The sequence below is a fragment of the Palaemon carinicauda genome, chromosome 17, assembly GCF_036898095.1.
Source record: "Palaemon carinicauda isolate YSFRI2023 chromosome 17, ASM3689809v2, whole genome shotgun sequence".
In the NCBI taxonomy this organism is placed as follows: Eukaryota; Metazoa; Arthropoda; class Malacostraca; order Decapoda; family Palaemonidae; genus Palaemon; species Palaemon carinicauda.
Window position 1 is genome coordinate 104,353,604 of NC_090741.1, and position 21,619 is coordinate 104,375,222.

General features: G+C 36.4%; 1 protein-coding gene across 1 annotated transcript in view; it reads right to left on the reverse strand.

Annotated features, from left to right (window-relative positions):
- Nucleotides 1-21,619, reverse strand: part of LOC137656498 (furin-like protease 1, isoforms 1/1-X/2) — a 117,547-nt gene that overhangs the window by 37,586 nt on the left and 58,342 nt on the right. The window contains exon 10 of the mRNA XM_068390672.1: nucleotides 17,568-17,873. Within this exon, the coding sequence (XP_068246773.1) occupies nucleotides 17,568-17,873 (306 nt within the window). The remainder of the gene's footprint in view (nucleotides 1-17,567; nucleotides 17,874-21,619) is intronic.

Below are 21,619 nucleotides of genomic sequence, written 5' to 3' on the forward strand. Positions count from 1 at the left end.
CCGCTTGTGTAAGGGATATTTTGTCAGAAAGTAAAACCTCAGAGGCAGAGTTTTTCTCAATTCACCTAAATTAAGACTTCAAAAAAGAAAATCAATAATTTTGATGCAAACATCAAAGATATTTCCAGTGAGAAAACAATAAGACTTCTTAAAACTTTAACCTTAAATCCATGGATCACAAACAGCATAACACCACTCAAACATAAGGATCAACCGAATCATGGACTTAGTCCAAGTGTTGTCATCTCCCAGTGAACAATTAAAAAACTTTAATAAAAATGTTATTTTGATTATAAAATAAATTTTTGAATATACTTACCCGGTGATTATATAGCTGCAACTCTGTTGCTCGACAGACAACTCTACGGAAAAAACTCGCCAGCGATCGCTACACAGGTTGCGGGTGTGCCCAACAGCGCCATCTGTCGACCAGATACCCAGCTCTCAATGTAAACAAAGACTCAATTTTCTCCTCGTCCCACTGCGTCTCTATTGGGGAGGAAGGGAGGGTCATTTAATTCATAATCACCGGGTAAGTATATTCAAAAATTTATTTTATAATCAAAATAACATTTTTCAATATTTAACTTAGCCGGTGATTATATAGCTGATTCACACCCAGGATGGTGGGTAGAGACCAGTAATATATGTTTACACTTTTATGAGCTAAGAGTTTTTTATTTCATTTTAGAAGTTATCAAAATAACAAAAACAAAATAAATAGGTACCTGGTAAGGAAGTCGACTTGAACAATTACTCTGCCTTTTAAGTACGTCTTCCTTACGGAGCCTCGCGATCCTCTTAGGATGCTGATCGACCCCTAGGATCTGAAGTATCAAGGGTTGCAACCCATACAACAGGACCTCATCAAACCCCTAATCTAGGCGCTCTCAAGAAATGACTTTGACCACCCGCCAAATCAACCAGGATGCGAAAGGCTTCTTAGCCTTCCGGACAACCCATAAAAAAAAAAAACATTTCAAGAGACAGATTAAAAGGATAAGGAATTAGGGAATTGTAGTGGTTGAGCCCTCACCCACTACTGCACTCGCTGCTACGAATGGTCCCAGTGTGTAGCAGTTCTTGTAAAGAGACTGGACATCTTTCAAGTAAAATGACGCGAACACTGACTTGCTTCTCCAATAGGTTGCGTCCATTATACTTTGCAGAGATATATTTTGCTTAAAGGCCACGGAAGTTGTTACAGCTCTAACTTCGTGCATCTTTAAGCAAAGTTCGGTCTTCCTCACTCAGATGTGAATGAGCATCTCGTATTAACAATCTGATAAAGTCTGACCAAGCATTCTTTGACAAAGGCAAGGATGGTTTCTTAACTGAACACCATAAAGCTTCAGATTGGCCTTGTAAAGGTTTAGTACGCTTTAAATAGAACTTAAGAGCTCTAACAGGGCATAAGACTCTTTCTAGTTCATTGCCTACGATCTCCGATAAGCTGGGGATATCGAAAGATTTAGGCCAAGGCCGAGAAGGCAGCTTATTTTTGGCTAGAAAACCAAGTTATAGCGAACAAGTGGCTTTTTCTGACGAAAATCCTATGTTCTTGCTGAAGGCATGAATCTCACTGACTCTTTTAGCTGAGGCTAAGCATACCAGGAAAAGTGTCTTAAGAGTGAGATCTTTCAGGGAGGCTGATTGTAACGGCTCCAACCTGTCTGACATGAAGAATCTTAGTACCACGTCTAAATTCCATCCAGGGGTAGCCAAACGACGCTCCTTGGTGGTCTCAAAAGACTTAAGGAGGTCTTGCAGATCTTTATGTTTGGAAAGATCTAAGCCTCTATGCCGGAAGACCGATGCCAACATGCTTCTGTAGCCCTTGATAGTGGGAGCTGAAAGGGATCGTCCTTTTCTCAGGTATAAGAGAAAAACAGCTATTTGAGCTACAGAGATACTGGTCGAGGATACAGAAACTGACTTGCACCAGTCTCGGAAGACTTCCCACTTCGATTGGTAGACTCTAATGGAAGAAGCTCTCCTTGCTCTAGCAATCGCACTGGCTGCTTCCTTCGAAAAGCCTCTAGCTCTCGAGAGTCTTTCGATAGTCTGAAGGCAGTCAGACGAAGAGCGTGGAGGCTTTGGAGTACCTTCTTTACGTGTGGCTGACGTAGAAGGTCTACCCTTAGAGGAAGACTACTGGGAACGTCTACTAACCATCGAAGTATCTCGGTGAACCATTCTCTCGCGGGCCAGAGGGAAGCAACTAACGTCAACCTTGTCCCTTCGTGAGAGGCGAACTTCTGCAGTACCTTGTTGACAATCTTGAACGGTGGGAATGCGTAGAGATCCAGATGTGACCAATCTAGGAGGAAAGCATCTATATGTATTGCTGCTGGGTCCGGGACTGGAGAGCAATAGATTGGAAGCCTCTTGGTCAGCGAGGTTGCAAAGAGATCTATGGATGGTTTTACCCCAAGTGGCCCAAAGTCTCTTGCACACATCCTTGTGGAGGGTCCATTCGGTTGGAATTACTTGCCCTTTCCGACTGAGACAATCTGCTATGACGTTCAAGTCGCCTTGGATGAACCTCGTTACTAGGGAGATGTCTTGACCTTTTGACCAGATGAGCAGGTCCCTTGCGATCTCGTACAACGTCAGTGAGTGGGTACCTCCTTGTTTGGAGATGTACGCCAAGGCCGTGGTGATGTCCGAGTTAACTTCCACCACTTTGCCTCGAAGGAGAGACTTGAAGCTTTTCAAGGCCAGATGTACTGCCAACAGCTCCTTGCAGTTGATATGCATGCTCCTCCGACTCGAGTTCCACAGTCCTGAGCATTCCCGACCGTCTAGTGTCGCGCCCCAGCCCACGTCCGATGCGTCCGAGAAGAGAACGTGGTTGGGAGTCTGAACAGCCAGGGGAAGACCCTCTCTTAGGTTGATATTGTCCTTCCACCAAGTCAGACAAGACTTTATCTTTTCGGAAACCGGGATCGAGACCGCTTCTAGCGTCTTGTCCTTTTTCCAGTGAAAAGCTAGATGGTATTGAAGAGGACGGAGGTGTAGTCTTCCTAGTGACACAAATTGTTCCACGGATGACAGCGTCCCTACCAGACTCATCCACAGCCTGACTGAGCAGCGTTCCTTCTTCAGCATCTTCTGGATGGATAGCAGGGCTTGATCTATTCTGGGGGCTGATCGTCTTGTTGTTCAGCAACGTCCTCATCAGAGGGTTCCTCATCCGAAAACTGATGAGGAAACGGCAACGGAGTGGGCAACGTCTGGCTCGCTGAGTCCGGTCGCACTGGTGCATGCGTGACGGAGCCGGACGCAACATCATGGAACTGCTGCACAGTCTATGAACTGTCAACAACCATGGGTGCGCGAGGAAGCACAGCGTCAACCCGAGACTGTCTAGACCGTCTGGGTTGTGCAGTCAACACCCTACCGGGTTGCTGAGGTTGACGCACTGCGTCAAAACAAGTCACCTCTGCTGGTTGTTGAACGTCCTGAACGTCAACAACCACCTCCGAGCGTCGCTTAACGTCAACGTGCGGCTGGCAACCCACACTGGGTCGCATCGGTGGAGGAACCACCTCAACTGGCAGACGCGAGTAGGTTACCTCAGCGTCAACAGGGCGCACAACCGACCGGTTGGAAGGTTGTTGGCCAGAAGGTTCGGTAGCAACCTTCTCCGCATTAAAGTCCTCTATCAAGGACGCAAGCTTGGACTGCATGTCTTGCAGCAAAGCCCATTTAGGGTCTACGGGAGCAGGTGTGGCAACAGACGGGGTTAGCGACTGAGGCGGTACCGCTTACCATCCCTGAAAGCCTTGTTATGCATGACATAATTGTACAGCAAAACTTCAAAGGCTCGAAAACAGCTGTTAAGTTGACCTGTAAAAAACTTGGAGCGTCTCCTGGCCAGGCGCCAGGGAGAGTCTACGAGAATTGAGAAGTCTATCTGGGCAGAGGCATGAACTCCCAAGCCGAGAACTTCTCTCGTGTCATATCAGACTCTCGCTCTATAAACCAGTTTAAAAGAAGGGAAAGCAAAGGCTGTATCCCCCAAACTCCTCCTGGTGAAAAACCAGTCGCCTAGCCAACCTAAAGCTCTCGAGGAGAGCGAGAGAGCACTAGCTTAAAAACAACGGCTTCGAAGTAGCTAGGCCTAGTGTAAGCTCTGACGTTTAGGCGAACGAGGAGCAGCAGTTACAAAAAGATCTGGACAAAGATCCTTAAAAAAATCATCATGATTTAATTAAAGTCCATAGGAGGCTAAGCAGCTTTAGGCTCCTCTCCATCTGACAGAGTCCTCAAGGGAATATCAGTAGGAGGGGGAACAGCAACTTCCTCATCTACAGGAACCTTGTCCGATAAAAGCTGAGTCTCAAGCAAGGGAGAGACCTACCGTGGTGGCAATGCTTTACAAGCAGAGTCCACACTCACTGGTGCATTAGTAGCAGACCAGAACGCAACGTCATGCAACTGCTTGACAGTCTGTGAACTGTCAACAACTGAACTGTCAACCACAACAGGTGCGTGAGGACGCACAGCGTCCACTCGAGACTGCTTTGACTGCCTAGACTGAGCAGTCAAAACAACTCTAGAATGCGGAGGTTGACGCACAGCGTCAAAACAAGTCAACTCCGATTGTTAGTGAACGTCTTGAACGTCAACAGGAGCATCAGCAAGTGGCCTAACGTCCAAATGCGGCTGAAAAACCACACGAGACCGCATCGAGTGTGGTTCTAAACAACCTGACTGACGTGACTAAGCTACGCCAACGTCAACAGTAAGCACAAAGGAACGTTAGGTTGGCTGAAAGCCAGGATATCGATGAGATAAACGGCTAGACTCAACGGACTAATCAGCAGAATAGTCTTCCATAAGGGAGGCAAGCATATACTGCATGTCTTGCCATACAACCCATTAAGGATCAACGGAAATGGTTGTGGTAAGAGACGAGGGTAACGTCTGTGACCGCAACACTTTGCCAACAAAAAAAGACTCTCGGAGTCTGTGTTACGCTTTTGTTAGGCGGCGAGCAGTTATCCGATGACTGCATAGGGTCAGAGCTGTCCTAATAGTTGTAACCAGGAAGCTGGACCTGTCCTGAAAGGACTGACTTTCGCTTAAGGGCTTCGAAACCTTGTGACAAGTTTCTTATGCGAAAAGCCTTCGGATGACGAGGAGAAACAACGTCTCTCTCGTCTTATGGTAGGGGAGATCTTGGTAAGATACACCCGATACCATAGAGGGAAAACGTCTGTTCGTTGATCAAGGCCTCTCGAACCCATAAGTCGTTTGACATTACTTCTCCCCTGGGCTTGGGAGCATGCAAGAGGTCCCGGACTAGGTGAACGACAGGCACGAACAGACGAACCCTCGGACGCAACACTAACACTTTGCGCATATCACCTTATCACTTCGATTTTCTGTTTTGCACTTATTTCACTGAAATCGAAACTTTTACTGATTTCTACCTGAAACATGCAATTCTACCCTTCATTAAAAGGTAGTAATTGCGAAATCAGTCATATAATGCAAGCTCATTAATACCAGCAAAAAACAGAAAACATATTTTAAGATAAAAAAATCAGTGGCTGGGAAAGAGACTAAACACTAGTTCATATAACTACGTTTTCAATCTCTCACCGCACATAGCCTGGGGACGAGAATAAAAAACTAAAAACGTTTTATCCTTCCTCCCCGTACAGCGACTAGGGACGAGAGTAACTCAAGAACAACGTTACCCGCTTGAACGGAACGTTTTCTCTCCTCTCTCTCCCTCCGTCTCTATCTCTCTCTCTCTTTCTCTCTTGATTTCGCACCTAAGAGAAGAGCCCAATTATATTTCGTCAAAAAAACATGTTATTTGACTAAAGGAAAAAACTGAAAGGTTTTTCAAATAAAAAGTTCCTTTAAAATAGAATTTAAAACATTTAAGCTAAGAAAGAATGAACAAAACGTCAGAATCGATTTACTCTTACTGCAAAGTGAAACCGTGATACACTCTCTCTCTATCGTAACGATAGAGCGCATGTTGAACGTCCTGAACGTCAACAACTGCGTAGCATAAATAAACTAAACGTTAGTTCATCTTTGAAAACAGTACGAAGACTATCAAAGAAATTCTTTCATAAAATATTACATTTAAAAAGTTTTAAATCCTTAGCTCTTTAAAAGCTAATTACGATATAAAGGGCTCAACGTTGATTAACTTCGGTTTCCAAGTTAGGACCGCCTACTCTCAGGAAAGGTCTATATAAACAAAACATTAAAATTTATTTTTATATGTTTATAATAAATGGAAAGTTAATCGAAGAGGCCTAAAAAAGGCGGAGAGATATAAAATATATAGAGGAAAATCTATAACGTGATAAGATAATTACTAAAAGCCTAAACACACTTCCGTCTAAGGGAAGGGTTGGCCATTTAAAAGTGAAAGAAAGTCCATACTCTCTTTGTCACCATAATTAAATCTATCCAAAACGAGTTCAAGATTTAAGATGAAGATAAAACACATGCATAGCGAAAGCTCAAAACTAGAATATAGTACTTCACCAAATAGATGTGAAAAACTCCAGTTTAGCAACAGCGAGTAAAGTACGTCTTGTCGACACCTCGACAGAGAGAAAATTGAGTCTTTGTTTACATTGAGAGCTGGGTATCTGGTCGACAGATGGCGCTGTTGGGCACACCCGCAACCTGTGTAGCGATCGCTGGCGAGTTTTTTCCGTAGAGTTGTCTGTCGAGCAACAGAGTTGCAGCTATATAATCACCGGCTAAGTTAAATATTGAAAAATTCTATGTCAATGGTGTGCTCAAGTCTGACCTAAACAGACAACCTAACATTTTGGTCACCAACTATTTCAAGAGGTAAATTGGAATATCTTCATTTTCCATTATTCCATCTACTTATCTAGTTTTTAATGATCTCATGTATGAAATTACAATACAGTAATCTTCAAGTAAAAATAATTTACGACATGATTTTTTATGGGGTCTGGAATGGACTAATACCTTATATAATCAACTTTAAATAAATGGAAAATTAACTCTTGTTTGAAAAAATCACTGTACAAGAGGACTTCTAAAATAAATAAGGTTTTGACCTCTGATATTCCAATAGAATTAAAAACCTATCCAAATCTAAAAAGTATCCAAACCAATAGGTGCACACACAACATTACTTAATTTTCAGGAAATGCTCCTCATTTACTAAAAAAAAATCGCTGTCCTAAAATTTACATTAAATACAAAAATATACATATATACACCTCTACACATAAATAAATTTATACACACATGCACACACACACACACACACACATATATATATATATATATATATATATATATATATATAGATCTATATATATATATACATATATATATATATATATATATATATATAATATATATACATATATATATAATATATATATAATATATATATATATATATATATATATATATATATATATATATATATATATATATACACACACATATATGTATATATACTGTATATATATAGATCTATATATATTATATATATATATATATATATATATATATATATATATATATATATATATATATATATATTATCTATCTATCTATCTATATATATACACATATATCTATCTATATATACATATATACTATATATACTGTATAATATATATATATATATATAAATATAATATATATATTTTATATATACATATATATACATACATACATACATATATATATATATATATATATATATATATATATATATATATATATATATAGTATATATATATAGTATATATATATAGTATATATATATATCTATATGCATATACAGTATATATGTCTATATGTGTTAAACATGAATATACATAATCATTTTATATATATATATATATATATATATATATATATATATTATGCATGTGTAAACAATATACTGTACTGTAATACATCACTGTTCATCTGTATAGGCATGAATCAATTGTAAAGCAGAACTGTATAGTATCCAGATGAAAAGGAGCTTCAAATTGAAAAAGGGAAAAAACATTATGGAATAACTAATATTAAAAGGAAAGTACTAGTATACATTGCACAGATGTAAAAAAGCATCAAATAATGAAAGATTTAAATAGCTTTTATCGACAACAACATTAAGGGTTAAGAATAATTGGAATCCCTAGCACTGGTAGTCTGATGCAATTAAAGCACAAAAACAGCTACACATCCTGATATAAAGAAACCACATATTAGCTATACACCTTTTGTATGATTCAATAAAATTCTTGCTGTACAATTATAATAAAAATGATGGACAATGACCGAATAAACTGTGTATGCCCTCTGACAAGGTCAGGTATAAGAGATGCCAATTCTTGCTATAACAATGCAACTGTTCTTAAATAACGGACTTCACTTACAGTAATATCATAAATCTTGTGTTTCTATGTTTCCTGATTACTGCATTAACAACACACTCAAACTTGACTGCTAAACCATTAATAAACAATAGAAAATAAGTGCAGAAATATAGCATCAATATGAATAACTGGACTTCTAACAAATTATACTAATTTGTGGCTGATTACATTAAACTTTGATAACACTCCCCACCTCACAAGACTTTACGTTGAGCAATATCTACTGACAACATTCATAGTCTTAGTTAGAAACAAACTCATATCTAGATCCCACAGTCCTTGGGTAACTTCTCTGCCTTAGCATTTAAATCTAAGCTATTACCAGTATCAAACAATATTACAGCTGGACATATCTGGAAGAAAATTGTGTTAATATATCACAAATAACTAACAACTTACAGTTATAAAAAATAGCCAACAATCAATAAAGGAAATTATATACTTCCAGAAAAAGATACAATCATATCCAAAAACTAACTTGGAAACAAATATTTATAATGTTATGTGATATGCTTGCAACCCTCCATCCTGGATCAAAAAAATTGTGTACTATTCTATCATTTTAACATGACTGAATTCATGATTTATTAATGGACTTTCACTTCTAGAAAGATAGCTGTCAGTCAAGGACAAAATTTTGCATATAAAATTTTGATGAAAAACAAGTTTCAGGCACTAACATCTAAAAAAAAAAAAACAGATGTCTGAAAGTTTTAAGTGTTTTATCGTATGACAAAAGTTCTTCTACCTGTATTTATACTCCTCCCCCTAAAGAGGACTTTTACTATTAATCTTCGATACCAAAACTATTCAAAATCTTTTAAAAATTTAAATTTCTGGTAAACTTCACTTCATTGGGTATAGGATTGTTCTATATTATGACAAGATCACATTATGCAAAGATGACTGCAGTTTTCCAGGTTTCAAAATTTGGTTTTATAAGTTTGTAGCAAGCCTTTAATTTCAAGTTCCACTACATTTATCATTACAGTAGCATGCCTCATTTCTATGGGATTTCTTTCTTGAATGACATTGTCAATAATTTGGAAATATCACAAAGATTTCATTTATATAAACAAAACATTATGACAATAGAGTGGTAACAATTGTGAATGTGACTAAAGCACTAATTTAATAAGACTTCGCCATGATTAATGAAAGAAAACCTAACAGCAATTAATAATAGTGTACAAAATTAGATTAATGGAAACAGTTTAGAACTTTCTAGGGAAAATATTATAAATCAAAGTAAGGGATTTTGAGCAAAAAAGAATCAAATTCTTATAATTTTGGTTTTCAAAACAACAGTTTTCTGGTAAAATAGAAATACAGTATGATAGTAATTTTCACGAAATTTGTCAATTTGCATTACCTGGACACCTAATATTCATATACCTGTACTGTATTACTACTAATATCCTAAAAATAAAAAAAAGTTAGGCAATATACGGTAAGTACCTTTCACACATGAAACTTTTGATTTTCTTTCCTGGTATGGTTTTGCATAGCTGCTTCTCTTTTCATATGACAAATAATTCCAATCGCATTACAATTCAGTACTTGTTACCTTTGTTAAAAAAGCATCTTTTGATTTTAAACCGAGCGTGTCCACCCATCCCCAAAAACAGCCTAAATGGAAATAAACCTGACTGGTTATCATAACTAAAGGATTATAACTACCCCAAAAAGAAGATGTAAAAAGCAGAACAGTACCATGTCTCTTTTTATCTTCACACATGAAGATATCCTCAAGTGTCAGATGAGCACTACAATAAAAACATCCAATGAAAATCAAGCATTCATACATTCAATATTTACAGATACCATAATGAACAAACTGTAGTCTTATAATTGTCTTGTGTCAACATTTATTATAATGTCAGACTTCTAAACTATTGGCCACCAGTAGATAATCACATAAAAATTAAGTACATCAGTGGTGACTTCATACATAAACATACCAGTGTAGTAGGTCTTCGGATTATGACAGTCTTGTCCTACAATGTTTTATGAATACAATGCATCTCCCATAAGGTATTTATGTATTACTAATTTTTTCACTGTTTTGTATTATTCTATAGTATATTTAGGTCCTATATTTTTCAACCTTAGATATGTTTCCATTTCCTAAAATGTGTTTTATGTTCTACATTGCGATTTTACTACACTGCAATAGCATGGGAGGAGACTTCAGTACTGTATTTAGATGCGTTCAGACGTAAGTTGAAATTCGACTTGCACCACAACATATGAACAATCTCCGTCATAACCTGAGGACCATCTATATACAACTCTCTAAATAAACACTTGCACACATTTCCAAACTGATAAATAAAAGAATAATACTTTCTATATGAAATACTTGGAGGTAATGTTATTCTTGAACATGATCGAGAGAACAGGAGTCATCTTTGGTTAACTTGAGGTATGAAAACTCGTACACTGATCCTCCCAAACATCTTACCATTTGTTTTAAGATTAAAAGTACAGTACTGCAGATAGATTGAAAAAAGAAACCGTGAGCACTGCTGCTAACATACAGCATGACAATCACTTGAAGATGTGAAAATACCTTCAAGCAGCTATTGCACTGACCAGTGCCATTATAAATATTCTTTAAAATAACAGGCATCACTAAACATTTTATTAGTCTTCATCCTCATATGTATAAATTAAAATAAAAATCTTGCCTAAATGAATTTTTATCAGATACAAACATTATTGTACCATTTCCCTTGTGACTTTCTGTGAACATAACATTACCCATCCTTAAGAGGTCCATCAAATTATGGTTAGTAATAAGTTAAAAGAGTTTCTTCTGATTAATGCATATACGCACAGCATCTCCTTGACTAAAACTAATACAACACATTTTATTAAATCAAAATTCTATATACCAATATCATATAATGAGATAGTCTACATTTATGCATACATACATTACAGTGTATTTATTTTTTTTTTAAACAAAACTTTTTTACACAATCTAATAATTTAAAATCTTAACTATTACTGTACCCCTCTATTTTCATAAATGTTAATCAACCACAATTTTGAATGATATTCCATATATACCCTAATTTGTTACTTAGTTGTGCTATCAATCTCTCCCACTTTAATATAAGAAACGATTCAGAAGTCTAAAAACCTAAAAAAAAAAAAAAAATTATTTCAGTTCTTGCCCAGAATTCACGTGGGTATTACTACATTTTGAAGCAAGAGCTTCTCAATCTTAAAATATAACTACCACAACCAAACAGCCACATTTGTTATAATACTAGATCTCACTGCAGTACATGAACCGAACTCCAGCCAGAACGGAGTGTGTTAAATGGCCATTGTATCAACCAAACGGCTTCTTCGGTATCTTGAGTCAAAGGAGGCGACATATGAATTCAGTGAGTAATCCCATGCATTTATGAATAAGTACTGACTGATTAACGAGTTGCTACCAATCCTTTAATGGAAATCTTGAAAATCATCAGTTAGTCGACTAATTGAAGTCTTTAGATTTTTGGTGATCAATCAATCTTGTGGAAATGTATTAATTCTTTCATTTTACCTTGTTTTGAGTATTGTTCTACTGTCTTGTTTTAGCAGCTGACTCTTAACCAAATTTGTTGGACAAAAAACCAGGTCTATTTTTTTTTTTATTCCCGATTTGGATATTAATCTCTGACACAACAGAGCAGTTATTTCTTTATGCATATTACATAAGACTTTTCATAATTCTGCCCATCCTTTATATTCAGATCTTCATAGTCCTAGTCATGCAGATAATTCTTACAGCCTTGCCTTCTGAATCATCAAGTTCAAAACTGTACAGTATTCTTGAAGTTTTATTTCAGCTATGACACATTGTAGAATGATCTTCCTAAACTGGCAATTAAATTGGTGAAACTTTCGAAATTCATTCTTGCTGCAAATGCTTTCATTTTAACAGGTTGAAATGCAAGTCTTTTCCTAATTTATGAGATCTAATTTTTAAGAATGTTATGGTAAAATATATTTTATTTCTTGGTTATTACTTCTCATATATAGTTCACTTCCAGATTTTCTTTCCTCACAGGCCTACTTTCCTTGTTGCTTTTCCAACTAGAGTTGTAGCTTAGCTAGTAATAACAATAATATTGAATGAGTGACAACTTTTGTCATTAATGGAACTACACTAAAACTCTTTGCCAATATACTACAGTAGTGCCAAAACTGCTGGTGCCAAAAGCAATCTAGCACCAAAACCATCTGTGCCTGAACTACAGCAGTTGCAAGCCCAAAAGAACTTGTAATGACATCAAGAAAGTGGTGATGTCAATAGGATGACTGCTGGTACTCTAGTCTGGGTGTTTTGAGCATATCATAAATACTTTTATCCAACCAAATACTCTGCATAAGTCAATAATGCTATAATACACTAAAATGAAGACCATCCACCTAAAAATTTCCAAAAAATAAAGTGGTATGGAGTATAAAGCTATCACATATGGCAAATAATGCCACCATTGTTGCACACACCATCATCAATTGCACCAAACTGCCATTAATGAAATGGCATAACAGTCACCACTTATGCTAAAGTCATAAGAAATTAGAAGCAAATGAAGCATAAACTCACAACTTATGGTGCACATCAAACAATTTTGGAGCATGATGCCTAAATGTAAAAATCACCAGAAATTTAAAATGGCCCAAAACCACAATGTGTTTCATAACCCTTTACTAGCCTCCTGACTAGTAGAGTGGTAACGTGTTGGCCTAGCATTCACATGGCGGCAGATCGATCACTGCCCGGGACCATAAGTTTAAGCTGTTTACTGGTGGAGGCCACTGCTGTGATTGGGCACCACAGTGGGGAATAGGCTTGCTTGGCTGACATTCTAGTAAGCAACTACAATATTCTGATGAAACTGGAACTGAAACCTGACACTTTAACTCTACTACAGTATTTGATAAAAATGGAAGGAAGATGGTGCAAAATGTCACTACGTTTGGCTTATAATAAAGAATAATGGTGGGGTCAACATTAGACTGACTACATCACAGGTACAAAATACAAAGGTATGCTTTGATATAAGGAGTATAAAATGGCCTAAATCAATAACAGGCTGGCACGTTTGAAATAAAAGCCACAGGAATGTATTTGAAGACTACTTTACCCAAGGCTCTATACCTTTATTTGTAATCCAAAGATGTATAACCAACATATGGAGTCTAACGGTTGAAAATATCTTAGGCACAGGATTTTTTCTAAGCTCAATGATAAAGAATGGAAGGAAGAGGAGCAAATACTTGATACAGTAGTGTATTACAAAGTGGCTATGCTCAAGATCAATAATGATGCTGTTGTAATCGGTACTCTTTCCATTATCCTAAAAAGCACTCGTCATATCATAAATTTATATTTATAAAAACTGTAGCTCCTTATGAAAAATTCAATAATAAAGCACTCACTCTCTAAGAAGGGAGAGGAGGAAAAACCAAATTACAAGATGATATGCCAATTAGACTATTTACTTGTTCCATTATTATGAAATCATCATCAGAAATTTCTTAAATTCTGTGCTTAAATCTTGAACCATTTGAGAGGAGAAGAAATAAAAAAAAGTTTCCACAAGTGCTAAAAAAGGTTAAGTGAAGAGTATTGACGACAATTGAATGTATATTTAGCCTATGGATCCATGACATAAGAATGGGGTGGTGAAAGATTAAGTCAGGTTTTTCTGTCATCATTGTCTGATATTTAAAACATAAAATGGATAAATATCATATACGTACATACACAGTAACGCACAGATGGAATAAATAGCTATTGTAGGACTAGCTAGCAACCTAAATCAACTTGGTAGAGATATGTGTTTATCTGTGAACTTTTGAAAAGATAAACCATATTAACCACCAAATTTGTAAGAAATAAAAATGCCAGAGAAGCAGAAAACACTATTACCGATTGATTTAAAGTTTTTGAAGAGGCAATTTTGCTGGTACGACTGACCAATAGCAACTCCTCCTTCAGGATGAAACTCGGCTCATATATTGACGGAAGATCTAGTATCACAGCGAAAGGGAGTTTTGTTGTCAAGTTTTATTTCAAGGTCAAAAAGCTCTTGCTTCAAGATAATGATAATATGAATTCTGGGTAAGATTAGTGTAAATCTTCTGCATGCTCATGTTATATAGATATTAGCAAGAATAACAACAGAGTTGAAAAGAAAAAGCTTTTTCACGAGGAGAAAACCATGTGACCGACGCTTTTGGTAAGGAAACTTGTATAAACTGTATTTACTTAGGGGCAAGAAAAGGAAAACAAGTGCTCCTATTTCTTAAACTAATTCAAGGGTCAGACTTGCAAACCCAGACATGTTCTACCTAGCTACCCTACCTAATAGTGTAAGGAAACAAACCTTCGATGCTATGACTTGCAAGTTTGGACCCAAATCAGTTTATGAAAGACAAGGCACATGATTATCACTTTTATTGCAGGACAAACAGGTCTGACAGAATGGACTAACTAATCTTTACCTTAGTTATAGCAGACCAATAATCCCCCCAGAATTGACAAGGTTCTGTTTCAGATGACATTATCTATGACCAACACCAACATTGAAGCCTATGTTAACCTCTTTCAGCTGTAAAGACTACAGGTTTTAAAACTTAGTAATTTTGTATCAATAATGCTTTAAAAGTATCTTAGAAAAGCCATAGAAATTAACTATAAGCACTTTCGATTACAAAGTGAAATCAGCTTCGGTGCTTTCATAATTATGGGAAAATCCTTTTGTCGCATTAACTAAGTGCAATGTTTTGAGTAAGAGCTTGAATGTATCACTTGTCCATCTGATCTAACAACCTCCTATGTAAAACAAATTTTATCATTTTTGAAATATCTAAGAAAACGCATTAGAAAAATTTCAGTACTGTAGTCCTAATTCAAATCTAAGGAGTTAATTCTAAATAAATGAATCCTCTAAATGAATGAATCCTCAAACAAACATCAGTAATTAGGAACTAATTGTGAACCTGAGATGCCTTAATTGAAACCTAAAATCTTTTTAAATAGAATGACAATATCAGAATTCTTTCAACCATACATTGCACTATCTACTTCATATAAAATTAGGTTTGAAGTTTGCAGTCGAGTGCAACAGACTTAGCTCACAATAATAGATCTGAAACAAAATTACTGTAGGATTTCCCAAATTCATCCAAAGCTATTTAAAATGCAGAAACAGGTTGGTTGAAGGACAGGAAATAGGACATGCTTGATTTTACCATTTTCAGTTTTGTTAACGAAAACTATTGGTGGAGTATTCAGTATGTCTTCAGTTCCTGGAGGGTATATGTGCATACAATTATAATTTAACTTCATTACTTATATAAGAGGATATACAGCATGCATAGTGTGTCTTAAAGCATATATCATCAGTGAATGCAGTAATAACTATAAATAAATATTTTCTTCCATCTTCCAGTCTAGAGGCTGGAAAAATATTAACATTATGGCCCTGAAATTACAATTGTATTCAAGTAGCAGAGGAATCATAAAAAGAAAACCCTATAATTCAGTGCAAGCAAAATTGTTAACTTTTATGTAATTGAGCATTTATAGGAATTCTGCCAAATAGCAAAATATATCAAAATAAAATAAATTTTAGTTTCAGTTATATATATATATATATATATATATATATATATATATATATATGTGTGTGTGTGTGTGTGTGTGTGTGTGTATCATGAATAAATAACTGTTTGTAAGGTTTACCTATAATTTGCAGAACTACCAATAAGAAAGTTAAATTTTCACTAACAGAGAGAGAGAGAGAGAGAGAGAGAGAGAGAGAGAGAGAGAGAGAGAGAGAGAGAGAGAGAGAGAGAGAGAGAGAGAGAGATATGACAATCATAAAATTAATATTAAATGCCACACCGATAAAATCAAAGAAAAGCAAAAATAAATTTAACACCAATTACGGTTAGACTTCATAGTAAATTTTTCTCTTCCAAACTATAATTAAAGTTCAAGTACCTAAACAAAATAATTCCTGGTATCTATTCCTAAGAGCATATTGTGCAAAATACATGCAACATCAGAAGAAAATTGTCATTGTTCAACACCATTATGACATTAAATTACTGTATTGGGTAATGTAAAAACACTCATTCTAATCATAAAATATTAAATTCCATGGTCAAAATAGTTTGCAATTAAACGAGTACCATATTCTATCCAAGTAATATGCATTTTTCCTTTACTAATTCCAACTTCACAGTAACCATAAAATTTCCTCCATTTTAAAAAGTCAATTGACTGACGGTGTTCCACCATTGGAAGACATGACATCTAATCAACAGGACTATTATTCTCTCAGGCCAGACTTATCAAGTTACTGTATATCAAAAAACCTGTTCTACAAAGATTCACATACATACTAGTATGGTACATGAACCAACACATATAATACCCTATTCTGTCGAACTTACAAAGTTTGGCCAGAGGAAAATAAAATATCTATAAGCTGTCAATAAGCCAAGTAAGCATATTTCTAGTGTCCTTCACCTGCTATAAAACTTCTGTTTTCCACAAGTATCATAATAGCTGGAGATATTTCTATAGTATGTAGAGTAAAAATGAGTATAAAATGCCAAAGGCACTCTATGAAAAGAACATACGCACAAGAAATCTTGGAGGGTTTTGATTTATTCTTATCATAAGAAAAAAACCCTGGAATTATTTCTAGTTTCTTTGGACTTCAGTGCCAAGTGAGAGTATTTGGACCAGTTCTCTCCACTGCCTTTCTTCTTCAGTGAATACATGTCCATTGTCCACTCCATAAAAGTGTCTCCCACACAGTGAAGTTTCAAGGGATGTATATTTTAAGTACATTTATATATCTAAAAGCTAGAGATTAAAAAACTAACTGACTCTCTCTAGCAAAGTCTGTTGTAAAAATGTCGGAGAAGCTTCAACTTGTCTCCCGTAGGAATAAAAATGTATAAATCCAGCATTAAGAGTACAACTAATTAAATCGCATATATTTCTACTGACAACTTTCTCCATTTTTTCCTCCTCCTCCTCCTCCTCCTGCTCCTCTTTTTCTACATGGGTTTTACTAGACTGATGCAGCAGAAAATATCCCACCACCATGTGCCCCAAAATCACTACAAGGCACAAACCTATGCAAGCCCCAGATGAATCCACACGACTGCAGCCAGGTGGCAGCGATTTCTGAGGACTTAAGAACTCTATAGCATATGGGCTGGGTGGAATTGTTGCTGAAGAGGAAGAAGACTGGTGGCCTATCTCTGTGTCTGGGTCACGTGTTTCAGTTTTACCCTCTGTGGTGTCAACCACCTGATGATGTGCAGGGTCACTGGGCTGAGCTATAGGATGAAACTCACCTGACAAGGTGGGAACTGCCTGACCAGGTTCAGTTTCAGTGCCAAACAATGACAAACTCCATTCCTTTACCTCAGCTTTACCTGCAAAGAAATATGCTTAATATGGTTGCAGTAAATTATTTCAAGAGTAACTTCAAAACATTCAAATCCTAAATATCCATCAACAAGAATAAATTTATTGGCCTGACAATGCAGAGCAGGTTGAAATGAATATCTCATGTTGTTGCTATATTATGTAGTGGCTAAATCTATAAAAGCCCCACTGTTCCACAAAATCTTTAAATGGTAAAGCAGTTACATTTCCCAAAGCCGAAGCACCATATACGGAAAACATATGTAAAGTAGTGCTGTATATAAATTTGTCATTCTTAATCAATATGCAATTTCCTTTTAAAGTAGTGGCTCCAGTAAAATACAGGACTGCAATCATTGCAGTGTTAAGTCTAATTATTCAATAGTCGCAAACCCCTCTAAGAATATCATTTAAAAAAAAAATGTTTCATACAAACCTATCAATCACAAAGCCAACATTCGTGATCAATTTGTTCACAGGTACATGCAATCTGATGTCTTACAGACAAGTAATGGAATAGCTACAAGTGACTTCACACATGCATGGCTTTAACCCACTGGTAAATAGTAAATATCCACCTTACTAAGAGTACCTTACAAACTATGAAACCCACGGAGAATGAATGGATTGGCGATAGGCATTTCATACATTATCAATAGTCTTGTATGAAAAATAAGCTTGTTTACAAAACCTAATCTGTTTTTTTCAACCATATCAATCGTATAGAATCAGACTAACAATTAATTCAGGAAATAAATAAATAGAGAGCTAATCTTTGCGACAGTCCATCAAGTCCAGTGTAGCACTTTTGGAAAATAGTCCAGAAACCAACCATCCAACGTATATTCATAGGATACTGCAGTCTAAATCTCAGTATGTCTAAAATCAATGTTTGCAAAAATTAACTGACCATTCAAGCAAGAGGTATAAGCTCGTAACCCAAGAAGTCCGATTCTTGAGAATGAGATGAACAAGACAATATGAGAAAGGGGATGGAGGGATCATAATATTTCAGTTGTCTGTAACAGAGAGTAGCATCACCCAGAAGGGAAATTTCCTTCACAGCGTGCTTTCAAGACTTTTCCTAACAGGTTGTATTAACACTAGTATTCTTAAGAGTTCTCACATCACCAGTGTCTAGTTCCCTTTAGGTAGGATAATACTACAATGTTTAGAGTCCTGAATTGGGTTGCTAATACTTACAGATTGATCAAGGCCATGCATGGATTTATAATTGCTCCTGAATATTCTGCTTATGCGTATAAGACATCAAATATACTTGTATAAAGACATTCAGACTAAAATAAGAGTTCTACAGGATAGATGGATTTTACATTAACAACTGTTCAACCTTGATTATTAACCAAAGGTTGCAATTCAATTTAGAAAACTTCTATAACATTAGCTGCTTCATATACTGAATACCCACAGATGGTATATTACTTGTACATTGACAATCCTAAACAGATATCCATGGCTACACAACCCCGTCTTGAACATTATCACTTCCTGTACATTAATACGCAACTGCTCAAACAACTAATATTACTGTATTTATGGTCTCGCACTCATATTTCCCAAGCCTTTAAAATGATCGACTTTTCACTAATTAACTTCTCAGGCACTGTGCAGAAAAATTATATCAAAATACACTGATTAACTTTTTCCACCTATGCAAACCTTTTGAAAGCAGTTTAATCATCCTGAAATTCTAAATTTTTACATCTTGAAAGCTTCAAATTTTAGTGTTAATTAATTTATAACAATGACAATTCACTTATACAAGAGCAGCTTGACTTCAATATGCCTTCCCACTTCAAATACTCCACTTCTCTTCCACATATTTGCACACCAAGCTACTTTTTTCACCTTATTCACTTCTTTCATCACCATCACCATCATCATCATCATCTCCACCTACGCCTATTGACACAAAGGGCCTCTGTTAGATTTTGCCAGTCATCTCTATTTTGAGCTTTCAATTAAGTACTTCTCCAGTCATAATCTCCTACTTAGCGCTTCATAGTCCTCAGCCACATAGACCTGGGTCTTCCAACTCTTCTAGTCCCTTATGGAGCCCAGCTGTACGTTTGGTGAACTAATATCTCTTAGGGACGGCAAAGAACTTGCCCAAACCATCTCCATCTAGCCCTCATCATGATCTCATCCACATATGGCACTCAAGTAATCTCCTTATAGATTCCTTTTCAATTCTGTCCAGCAATTTAACTCCCAATATCCTTCTGAGGGCTTTGTTCTAAAATCTACTAAATCTATTAGAGATTGTTTCATTGCCATACCATGACTCATGTCTAAAGAGTAACACCAATCTCACTAAACTGATATATAGTCTGATTTTTATATGCAATTTCAGGCGGTTTGATTTCCAAATTTTACTTAACCTAGCCATTGTCCAATTTGCTTTTTTAAATCTTTCAGTAAACTAATTCTAAAGACCCTGTATTGGAGATCTAGCTCCTAAATACTTAAATGATTCTACCTCATTAATCCTTTCCCCTTCCAATGATATTTCATCTTCCATTGCATACTCTGTTCTCATCATCTCTGTCTTTCTTCTATTTATCTTCAGTCCAACCTCATGTAATATTTCATACATTCTGGTAAGCAAGCATTGCAAATCCTGTGGTGTTCTACTAACAAGGACAGCATTATCAGCATACTCTAGGTCTGCTAAATTCCTATAACCAATCCAGTCCAATCATTCTCCACCATCTCTGACTGTTCTACGCATCACAAAATCCATGAGGATGATAAACAACATAGGTGTCAACACATCCTCTTGGAGTACTACGCTGTTCACTGGAAATTTACTTGATAAGATTCCATTAACATCAACTTAGCACTTGCTATGCTCATGAACAGATAATCAAATTTACACCATAAGCTCTGTTTCTCCTACTGATAGTCATGGCTAAAGCTTTAGACTTTGCCTCTGAATCAGACTGTGAGAAAATCATAAGCGAAGCTACTCACAGGTCTGGTAACTGCTTGGGCCTCATATACACAGACTCCCCTCACGTTATAACAAGTAAGGTTGGTTCTCCAGTCGGGAAATCTGATCATGCCTTGATTTCATTAGTAGTGAAGACTGAGCAGCCTGTCCCTTGTGTATCATACTCTTGTAAAATTTATATGAAATCGCAAGCAGACTGAAATGGGATTTTGCATGATCTTTTGGGCTTGAATTGGTCACAATTGTATAGTAGTGTTGATCATGTTGTCCCTTTGAATATGAATCTAGTCAGCATAATTAATAGGTGTATCCCTTCTCGTGTGCTAAGGTACCGAGTGAAGGCCAAACCATGGTTCAATGATGATTGTAGATATGCTTATCTGGGGAAGCAGGAGGCCTATCATCTTTGGAAGGGTAACAGATCCGATTTGACCTGAAATAACTATACTCAGCTTAGAGCTTTTGCTCAGAGTGTTTATGCTTCAACTGAAAAGGAATACAATCTAACCATAAAGAAATCCTTTCTGTTACAACACCGGAACACAAGTGGTGGACTACCCATAAATCTGCACTCTTTGGTGTAGATGCAACAGTTCCTACTTTACTTAAACCAGATGGCTCAGTCACTTACTGTCCAAAGGAAAAGGCAACCCTTTTGGCTGATGTGTTTGACAGTAAACAGAGTAATAAGAAACTTGAACTTCTTCATTTCTATTTTGCCGAGGCTAAAATAACTAGTTTAGCTTTTCGATCTTGTGAAATTAAAGCTCTTATGATGGA